Raw genomic sequence first — 10,919 nt, 5'->3', positions numbered from 1 at the left:
TGTCTTGATGAATTCATTTTTAAATCTAAACCCTTCGTAGAATTCAATGGAGCTCCAATCGAGATTATTATCTCATAGTTGAAGATACCAGGTGCTCATCCTATGGTAGGTTTATTCTATATATTGAATATCTCCCTGATCAAAATCTGTTAAAGAAATACCAATTGTTTCAACAATACTAATTGAGGCTTTAATGTACCCACCTCAGTTAACGTCTTTCGCGGGGATTCATAGTTTATCAACAGTTTATGAGTTTCCTTGCTCATTCTCTCAATTCTATATGAACTCATTGGTATAAACACAACCAATCTATTTCTATTGAGTTTAGATTACCATAATCTTAGAGTATTTCCAATTCCCGTGATTATGATTTGTGTCTTCAGGACCCTATTGTTGTGAGTTTGTTACATTGTTCTCGGTCTTGTTTTATTTTTCTTATTGATAATCTATATTTGAACATATCACCAATTCTGAATAAGAATAGACACTCCAGTTTAACGAATAAGTGAAGAGCAAGTATAGAATAAGTGTTTGATCAATGCAGAGTCCGGAACAGAACATTAAAGTGATAACAGGTAATCTAGTACCATTTCTACAAGATGTGGGAGAGACTTCTGGAAGTGTTTCTAGATACGAGACCATTGATTATCAAATGGTAGTGGAATAGAATGGTATTCTCTATCAGCATTGTGGACTATGTCGACAAAAACCTGTCAATTACAAAGAGTATTTAACGAAGAAAACCAAATATCACTTTACCAGAGGATAACAATTGTGTGGGAGAACTTACGATCTGGTGAGCCAAACGGCCCAAGTATTAATACAGCAACAATATTTGTTACCACAAAAAGCAAATGAAGTATAATACCCAAAAATACAAGTTGAACAATAGTAAGCACCAGAGCTGTTTGGTTATATTGTTGGTACTTTATCCAATTAGCTTTGGGAATCTTAATATTGAAATCCCCGCAAAAGACGCTACTTGATATCGCCGCTACAATTGATGGGGAGTTGTAGCCAATGACTGTGCGAAAATTATTGGGTCTAATTGTATTATAATCTTTTAATGATGCATTAATCTCCCTTATTAATTCCTCTATTTGGGTCCAATCTAATTATTTGGTTGTGTTATCTTTCTACATGCCTAGAAAAAGTTTGTGATGAAAGGACTGCTTTCGCTGTTTCTTCTTTCTTATGGTAACTCTTCATCTCGATGTGTTAACTTTAGCTTTATCGCAGGCTCTCTATACATTTCCATGTACCCCTTCCTCTGCCGCATTAACGATTAACCAGGCAATGGAGCCTATTACCTGCGTTGTAACAATGTCTTATACGCCTCGTATTACTCCTGATTTACCTGCTGGTCTTACATATTCAATTACTTCTATCGGAAATCAGCACACTGTTACGATTTCGGGAACACCAAAGGAGGGCTTGAACCCTCGTCTTTTCTATATTGGCTATAATGCTTGGATTAGCACTGTTGAAATTGCAGGTAAGTGTCTCTGTTCCCCATATAACTATAGTATACGCTCAACCCACTTATTGCAGCTATGGTTTCGATTCTATGACTCTCTACACAGATATTGAGATGGAACCCATTCCAATTCATTGTGATGCCGCCGTCAATGAGTTCAGAATCAACCCAGTTCTTCCTGAGGGAATGTCTCTGAACCCAGCTACCGGAACCATCAGTGGTCGTCTAACAGAGTTCAACAATGAGAATATCGTTTACACTGTGACCGCCACTACCACTGGCTTCGGTTCTACGGAGACGACATTCACCTTCCGTGCTCGTAACCAGATTGAAATGAACGCTCGTGGAGCTATTGGATGCTACTGGAAGACGATTACCGAATGCAAGGTTCCTGATTTCGATTTTTTCTACAAGAATCCTGCTCAGCTTTGTCAGACTGTCAATGAACTCTACTTCACTGATAACAATGTTGATAATACTTGGCCTGGTCTGGATAGACGTTTCGTTGACTATTATTCTGCCTATTTTTACACCTATCTATTGATTCTTCGAGAAGGTGTCTATAACTTCGCTCTGAGTTCAGATGATGGTGCATTCCTCTACATTGATGATATTAACTCTCCTTTCATCTCCCGTGAGTCATGTCGTGCTCTCGGTGAAACATTGAACAGTACCACGCTGACTGTGGGTCGTCACTTGATTGTGATTCGTTTCTTCGAGTATAATTCATGGTCATCCCTGTATGTGAAGTATGGATCTGAGGAATTGGAGTTAGAGAGTCAATATGTGAACAGTGAGAACATGCGTGTGGGAGGTCGTGGACCCACCTTCATTTCATATGACTTTATCGCTGGATATGTGAACACAGATCTGCCTTACTACATGCCTCAACTCGCATCAGGAGCCCCTGTCTCTTGGTCAATCTCTCCTACTCTTCCTCAAGGAATGACCATCGATGTGAACGGTTATATCAGTGGTCGTCCTTCTGTTGCCTCTTCAGGTATATACACAGTAACTGCAACAGGAGTGAATGGTGTTGCCAGTACAACAGTTTCTATTGTTATATCCAGTACAATGATTACTGGTTTCCGTACAAAGTTCTACGTAGTAACAGATACAAACAATATGTGCGATTATAATATGCTTACTGGTAATGCTATTCGTCTCTCTCAAGTCTCCATCATGGATAACATCAACTATCCTGAGGTTGATGAAGCTGTTGTGTGGTCTGGTTTCCCTAGTGATTTCAGCTCCAATTTTTACATGGAGTGGGAAGGATATTTGAGAATGGAATCTATTGGTCGTTGGAGACTACGTCTCACTTGTGATGATGGTTGCAAGTTGATTGGTGCTGATGAACAGGCTATCATCACATTCTGGGGCTGCCACTATTATCGTTCTCAAGAAGCCACATATGCTGTTTCGAAGGTTGGATACTATTACTTCCGTGTCGAATATCAACAGAAGTCCAGCACCAAGGGTATTGTCTTTGAATGGCAGGCTCCTGGTGGTATCTGGGAAGTTGTTCCTGCTAACAAAGTATTCTATCTTCCCACGGGTATTCTCAGTTATCGTAATGAACAGACTCACTACTACGTTGGATCTCCTATTGAGGATAATCAACCTGTTCTCTTCTCTGTATCTTCCCTTACAAATTATCGTATTTTCCCTGAACTTCCTACTGGTTTGACTCTGTCACCTCAAACTGGTCGTATTTCTGGAACTCCATCCAATCCTCAGATTATGACAAAGTATACAATCAGTGCTAACAGTGGTTCTTCTACTGTTGAGACTGTCATTAGCTTTGATATTCTGAGTATTGTGGCTCCCAGTGGTCTTACGTACAGTTATCAGGGTAACACGATCAATGCTGCTACTCCTGTTACTCTGATTCCTCTTCGAGCTATCTCACAGATCACCGTAGTTAACAGTCAAGGAACCCCTATCAATATGTTTACTGTCTCTCCTTCTCTCCCTGCAGGCCTCTCTCTAAATGCTGCTACTGGTGCTATTAGTGGTACACCCACTCACAGCTCTTCGACTACTATGTACACGATCACAGCTACCAACTCCGCTGGTTCCACTATGCTCATTATCTCTTTGTCTGTCTCTGGTTGTAAGGGTGTGACGAATGGTGTAAGTTGGACTGGTGAATTCCTTCACGTATGGTTCCGTAGTGGTACAGGAACTGTGTCTGTGGTCAACACAGGATCCACCACAATCCAGACATGTTCAGTGGACAGTATGGATACAGAAGGTAATGCTCAGAGCATGTCTTGTTCAACAACTCTTCAAACTGATGGTATGGCAACCTTCTGTGTGAATCCTGCTTCAGCCGCTTCCTATTCATTCTATGTAACATGTAATACAAATAATGGATGTCGTTGGCAGGTGACAAAGGATGATGGTACTTATTATCCTTATCGTTATGCCTATCAGGATGTGGGTTATGCTCCTTATTATGATACTATGCAATTCCCTACTACTGTTACTACTCTCTCTCAAATCACTCTTTCAATGACTACGCTTACAGCTTACTCTGGCAATTATATTGAAACAATTGGAGTGACTTTGAATGGTTGCTATAGCTCCATCACCATCACTCCTTCTTTTGGTTCTGTCAGTGTTGATCTTGGTTATCCAATGATGACTGGTATCGCTTCTGGCTCAGGTACACAAGTCTACACTATTACTGCTACCGGTCCTGCTGGTTCTGCAAGTACTACACTCACTGTTACTTATGGTGAGTGTTCTGCTGCCGCTGGTCAGCGTCTTGTTACATTCTTGAAAGTAACAGACGTATATGGTACTGAAGAGTCATGGGAGTTACGTCAGGGTAATACTGTTTGGTATCAGAGTGGTTTATTGTTGTCTTATCTGTATTATTACACCACCTTCTGTATGTCTCCTGGTGAATATCAAATTGTTCTTCAAGACACGTATGGTGATGGGTGGTCAGTTGGTAGTTACGTACAAGCCACTGATGAGGATGGTAATCTTCTTGGTACTTGGACATTCAATCATTCTGGAAGTACTTCATATAAGGAACAGATTGAGACATGGAACTTTGAGAGTGGTGTTCAGACAACCGAATGGAAGTATTTGGTGAGTGGTAGACCAAATCGTGATTGGAATACCATTAATGGCGATCGATCTTCATGGAACACGATGACTTTCGGTACCTTGGGTGACTGGACACAGAATGGGGTGTACTTTGTTCACGAATTCGAATTAACTGATGGTGATCTGTATCCTGTGGTGGAGTTTGGCATATATTATCGTGATGGTATTATAGTCTATTTGAATAACGAGGAAGTGTATCGTAGAAACATGGGAAGTGGTACTCCTTCCTACACCACAGTGGCTTCAGGCTCATTTGATGGTTATTTGATTCGTGTGGGAACAGCTGCAGGTTATTTGTTGCAGACGGGTAAGAATGTCCTTGCTGTTGAATTGCACCGTGCTGCTGGAGTCAATGGTGCTCTTCAATGGAATGGTTATGTGTCTTATACGGCTGGTGATTGTGTGGTACGTTCAACAGGCGGTACCATTCGAGAGAGTAATTTCTACGATAAGGAAGGTGAAACAGCTGCTGAGGCTTGGGACGATGATGCTACGACTCAGTGGACAGAAAATGGTCTTCCTGCTTGGACCGTCTACAGTTATGATTTTGATCATGTCGAATGGATTAACCGTCTTACTGTGGGTTCATCTATTGATGATGATAGTCGTGATCCTGCAAGATTCACTGTCTATGGAAGTAATGATGGAGTGTCGTGGGATAAGTTGTATTCGTATGAGAAGAATGAGATGTTTGAGAGTCGTGCTGAAGAGAAGCATTTCATGATGATGGATCATATGAACTCCTACGGACAATACAAATTTGAAGTGAATCGTTCCAAATCGGGTGTGGCTCAGGTTTCCGTTTCGAAGTTGGCTTTGGAAGCTTGCCGTCTGAGCTATTGTCCAAAGGATGGTGATTATCCTGGTACTGCCTCAGGTACCACAGTGACTGTGGATTGTCCTGAAGGATACATTGGTGAACGGTACCGTTCTTGCAGTGAAGATATGTTGAAACCAAATTGGGGTACTGCCGATGAGTCGGAGTGTCGATCCAAGCAGCCTCCAAAGGGTATAAGTTATCTCGATGTGGTCTATGTGATTTCTCCTGTGTCATTGAGTGCTATGCAGAGTGACGGATCTGTGGCTGTTGCTTCTGTCTTGTCATCCTACTTGTCAGTTAATACCAACAGTGTTGATGTGTGGAAGATCAAGGACGTGACTGACACGTATCAAAGTGAAGAAATGGGAACCAAGGAGAAGATGGCTGTATGGGTCCGTGTTACTGTTAACGATGATGTCGCCTCAAACGTGTTGGTCGCTCTGGGCGCGTCTATAAGTAGACTGGTATCTGATTTGGCTACTTACTACACTTCCATCTTCACTTCAGATCTTTCCATCGCTTTTATGAAGGAGCCTGAGCTCTCTCAATATAAGGGACGTGGCGGAGTTTCTGCGGGTTTGGTTGTTGTGCTTGTAATTGTAGTATTGATTGTTGCTGCAATCGCCGCTTTCTATATTTGGACTCGTATGAAGAATAAGGGTAAGAAGAACGGAGCCAAGAGACTGGCTCGTGCTGGTGCCAAGGGAGGCAAGAATTCGAAGAACGTTCGTGTATAATTTGCCTGGTGTTTGTTTCAAACAAGTCATGATTGACTCATTTCTTTTGTCTGGATCTCTTGAAACCGAGAATAAAGGCGGTTTGTCAAGTCTAGGAACTTGGTTGTGCAATTCTCAACACATTGGATTTCCCCTCCTCCCATCCGCTTGGATCGCATCGATTCTACACACTTATCAAAACACGTTTCGACGATCCGGTTTCCCGTTCTTGAGATCAACGACAAGCACGTATTCCTACATAGCAGTATCTTTCATTTCAAGACGTTCGAGTCTTGCATCAATATTACTGGTAGTTGTCTGACTCATGATCTTGGTCAAAAGAATACTGACTTTTCCGAACATCCACTCATGCTCTAGGGACTCGTTTGAGCAACCTAACAAACAAATGATTCCATAATCATTGGTTGAAATGAATCTCCACAACCTTTAACTTGGATTATCTCGCTATTTCCTTCTTCTATTAACGAACCTATCCCTTCTCCTTCTTCTGTATTTTCATTTGTCGATACTTCAAGCCGATCCACATAATCATTGGTTTGGGATATCATCCATATACACTAGAATTCATCCATCCTTCTCTCCCCTACACTCACATATAAATATATACATAACTCAAAGAACCGACTGAGACCACTTGTCCAACTAGAGAATCAACGAAACAATCAGTCAGTACAACCACCACTGTTGCCAGTAACGATCCCGGTTATATGAAACTAACTGATACACCCAAACTGAGATGGAAACCACGATAAAAACAAGAGAAAAAACAAGAATCTGATTGAACTGACCCACAAGCTCTAATTTCTTATGCTGGTGTTTGCTTTCCAATTCACTTTTCAGGGACTGAATATTTACGAAAAACCAGCTGATAAAGAGAATATTTTGAATACATCCACAAATACACCTAGCAGAGAGCACAGAATCATTCAAAACATCTGTCTTCTCCTGGATAAACAACAGAGGGAGAGAAATAAGAAAGAATCCGAACAATTTGCAAATGTGTTCACCAACTGCCTCACGTGTGATACCAAGTCTATAAATCAACCAAACGCAAGAAAAAGACCCCCAAGAAATAAGGAGAAGAAGACACTGAAAAGAAAGTATCGCAAGACTCTGTAAAAGGAGGAAGATAAATTGCAATCCCGCAAGGAAACTTCCATGAGCATGGAAATAGCGAAGATCCAAAAACCAAACGAACTGAGAGAAGAAAAGGAAAAACGTAAGTGTGATTAGGAAATAGTGTATGGTTATTAATCTGTGGCGATACAGAATAGAATACACAGCCCATACACCATTACAGATGAAATAGAAGATTGTCAAGAATTTGCTCAAAGAAAGTAGTGGAAGTGAGGTTGCTGGTAAATGTCCTCCCAAATTCCTCACCGTGACCTTACCACGTAATGTGACATTATGAGTTCGAGCATCACATCTACCTTGTGAGTAGTTCTATATCATTACGCTGCTACGATTACATAATAGATTCCTGTTGAAGGGACATCAAATACAACATTAATGGACGTTGATTTATCTCTACAGAGAATTCACACCAAAATAAGTTACTTTAACGAATAGAAGGTATTGCGAATATATCCTTTGTTAGACGGAATAATTACCTGACCAAGGGTTGAACATTGATTCCTCTACAACTAATGATTTCGATTAACATCCAACCGATATCAATTGACGGGTACAACAATAGTATTTCTGCTTAGCATTTCTCTTCACACCGAGAAACATAAACGCAGTATCATCCAGAAATAATACCTATTGATCATTAAAACAGTAAATTATAACTTCCACAGTACAATTCTCTGCTCCATGTATTGGTCCTTTGTTTGTTCGAATATGAACACTGACACGCGATTTCTTTATCCTATGGGAAAGACGACTACCAGTGTTACTTCTTAGATCGTCGTTCCGAACCATAAAGATACAATTTGTTGGTGCTCATAAATGTTCCATGAGTTATATAAGGTCCGTATGAAATACCATAACTACTTGAACTAATGAAAAGAAAGAGGAATGTCTACTGAATAGGACTTCAAAACAGGATACTACAAGCAAAAAAGCATGTATCATCAGATATCCTCTTCTTCATTATGGAGTCAGAACAACTTGGAAAATCGTGACTATTTTGGGAATATGGTCAAATAGACTGTGAAATAAAACAAACATATTAGTCATCAACAACTGTTTTCAGATTCTTTTCTGTCTCACGTTTTGTACGAATACTCGGAGATGGGAAGAGAAGGTAATAGAAGCCACTACAGAAAAGAACATCTTTCAACTCCTACTTCTTCCAAACAAATGGAACTACTGTCAACAAATACGTAGCCACAATGATTCCATTCATCAGATCCCGCCAAAGAGCTTCCTTACCAAAATAAGTGATTAAAAGGAATAGAATGCTTCCAAAGAAGAAGGACATCCAAATACCATCGCGGTTGAAAGGAAGAATCACAAGAACAATCACACAGTACACGCCAACAACCCTAGAGATGAGTAGAAGACTCAATAGAGACCAAGCTTGATATTGACACACTAAAGGACCAATGAAACTAACAATATGAGGGATACGATGAAATTCGTTAATGGAGAAGTGGTAATAATTTAATGCAATTCTTAAAACATAGGTGAGAATATGATACACGAAAAAGGAATAGAAGACAATAACTGGAATTGCATTCTTAACACAATCCACTAAAACACTCACTCCTGGTAATGATCTGGATTAAATAAGAGAAATGAAGCTTACAAGATGTGCATATCGACATAGGTGAGTAAGGAAGTGAGTGTAGCGATAAGACACAAAATGCTTGCTCCGTAAAACAGTATCTCTTTGACCAGAAATCTAGATGAAAAGAGTGATAAAAAGATTACATTGGGTAAAAGAGACACAACATACAAAGGAATATTATCACAATAGAATTGACCAAACATAAGGCTAGGATAAGAATCTATGACTAACTTTTACAGCGCGTTGTCTTTGCATTAATATGGAGATCTGACTTTGTCGGGCTCTCATTGTGGATAATGTAACAGCGAGCGAAGTACATCCGAAGATCCAGTGAATACGGATCACTACCACTGTTTCGACTTGATGTGAGGAGAAGGAATCAAAAGTACATGATGATATCTGACACATGTTTGTCACTAAGAATTGGAATAATCACAGTCTTTTTAGAGTATAAAGAGTAATTTCCATGACTTGAATCGATATGGAGATACCGTTCATTCCACATATCTGTAAAGACTGAACTATTGTTGATGCAAATCTCCTTACTTTCATTGTAAGGGATCTACAAGATAAAAACCCACGTTAACTCACAACAGTAAGAGTGATTGAATTCTCTTCAAACGGACTAGATGCTGAATAGTACACGGTCAAAACTAAATACAACAGGATTGTTATCTTAATTACGTTCCGTACCCTCATTCTTTTGACTTCGTTGATTCTTTCCCGCGGGAATGTTTCAAACAAACAACACTAATTGAGCGTTAGGCCAATCAACCCAATAGAGGATGCATACAAGAGTAGCATACAGACTTCGCATACCCATGTCTTTGCTCCAGCATTACGGAATTCATGCCAATAGAACAAGGCAAATAACGAAGAAATAAAAGGATTCGACTGACCAATCACAAAGGCGACGGCATATCCAAGACTTGGTCCAGCCAAATTGTACGCTACAGTTCCCAGCGCCCAAGAGAGTGCTCCCCAGATTGCTGGCCATCGCTGACGCCATGTAAGATTCCACCAGTCCTTGAACGACGATTTCGGTCCCTGGAAGGGGAATCGCATTAGGAGACTAGAAATGAACATCATATGAAGGACTGACTAGGAAAAGAGAGGTGCTGTTAAGAGTCCAACCAAGGAGAATAAGAAGGTTAAAGACTATGAATAAGAGAGAATTGGAGAGAATACATATGGAGAAAGAGCATAGGGCTCTCTACCTGCCATAGCAGTACCTGGACCAAATGGAATACCCATCAAAGCTCCGGTAGCGCAGATGAGAACAGTTTGTGTTGTCGACAATCGAGGCTTTTCTGGCTCTCCGGTTTCGAGTAAATTCTGTTCGTTCTTCTTTGCGTTGTCTTTGTTTAAGAAGTGATAAGTGAGAGCATCAAAAACGACAGCTAGCAGATTCAGAATGACACCAGGAATGAAGAAAACCAAATTAGCTCTTCTATCCACGAGCCATGTGAAAAAGGTTCCAAAAAGAGTACCAATACCAATCTGTAAAGGAACAGTATTCGATAAACCACCTCCATCGATTCCCGAAAACAGGAATACCTGGAAAAGCATATCTGTTATTCCAGCTATAGTCACTCCAGCGATATGTGTCCATAGTTCTTTCGTCTACACTTCAACATTTCCATAAAATCTACTGGTGCAAAAAAGAGATTTCGAATGTTTTCGAAGGAGTCATCGTTGTTTGGAGGACACCATCGCATTCCAAAGAGAAGCATCAACACAAAACACCATAATGTGCGCCAGATAATAAAGTCAAAGTGATAAACGCCAGGAGTCATGTCAAGGTTAACCAAGCAGTTAGCTTGAGCTGACCATCCAATAACAGCTCCAATGCTCATAAGCAATGCAACGGGAACACTAGTTGGTACAAACATAGAAGAGAATGCCAGTAATAATCCTGTTTAGGTAGTACTTTTTATTGGAATCGTCTATACATTGTCTGTAGAAGACATTTGGTGATCAGGTTATGCCAACTTCGGATTGTATTCGTGATTTCATCGATACACT

General features: G+C 40.3%; 3 protein-coding genes across 3 annotated transcripts; 1 reads left to right on the top strand and 2 right to left on the bottom strand.

The window, feature by feature from the left end:
- Positions 1–1,296: 1,296 nt before the first annotated feature.
- On the top strand, positions 1,297–6,157 carry JH06_0384 (hypothetical protein; the record flags this gene model as incomplete). The annotated part of the gene is made up of 2 exons (XM_014674183.1): positions 1,297–1,495; positions 1,527–6,157. The coding sequence occupies 2 exons, from the start codon at positions 1,297–1,299 to the stop codon at positions 6,155–6,157; spliced, it is 4,830 nt and encodes a 1,609-aa protein (XP_014529669.1).
- Positions 6,158–6,714: 557 nt separating this feature from the next.
- Positions 6,715–8,083, bottom strand: JH06_0383 (hypothetical protein; the record flags this gene model as incomplete). The annotated part of the gene is made up of 7 exons (XM_014674182.1): positions 6,715–6,799; positions 6,831–7,190; positions 7,221–7,603; positions 7,630–7,687; positions 7,718–7,797; positions 7,829–7,921; positions 7,952–8,083. 7 exons carry the CDS (start codon positions 8,081–8,083, stop codon positions 6,715–6,717), a joined length of 1,191 nt encoding a protein of 396 aa, XP_014529668.1.
- Positions 8,084–9,644: 1,561 nt separating this feature from the next.
- JH06_0382 (multidrug transporter permease) lies at positions 9,645–10,786 on the bottom strand (the record flags this gene model as incomplete). The annotated part of the gene is made up of 4 exons (XM_014674181.1): positions 9,645–9,966; positions 9,997–10,052; positions 10,083–10,517; positions 10,547–10,786. The coding sequence occupies 4 exons, from the start codon at positions 10,784–10,786 to the stop codon at positions 9,645–9,647; spliced, it is 1,053 nt and encodes a 350-aa protein (XP_014529667.1).
- Between the last annotated feature and the right edge of the window lie 133 nt (positions 10,787–10,919).

This window comes from Blastocystis sp. subtype 4 (assembly GCF_000743755.1).
Source record: "Blastocystis sp. subtype 4 strain WR1 chromosome Unknown seqid_0015, whole genome shotgun sequence".
NCBI lineage: Eukaryota > Bigyra > Opalinata > Blastocystidae > Blastocystis > Blastocystis sp. subtype 4.
The sequence above is the reverse complement of the archived record's forward strand: the minus strand, read 5'-3'. Positions and strand labels throughout refer to the sequence as shown.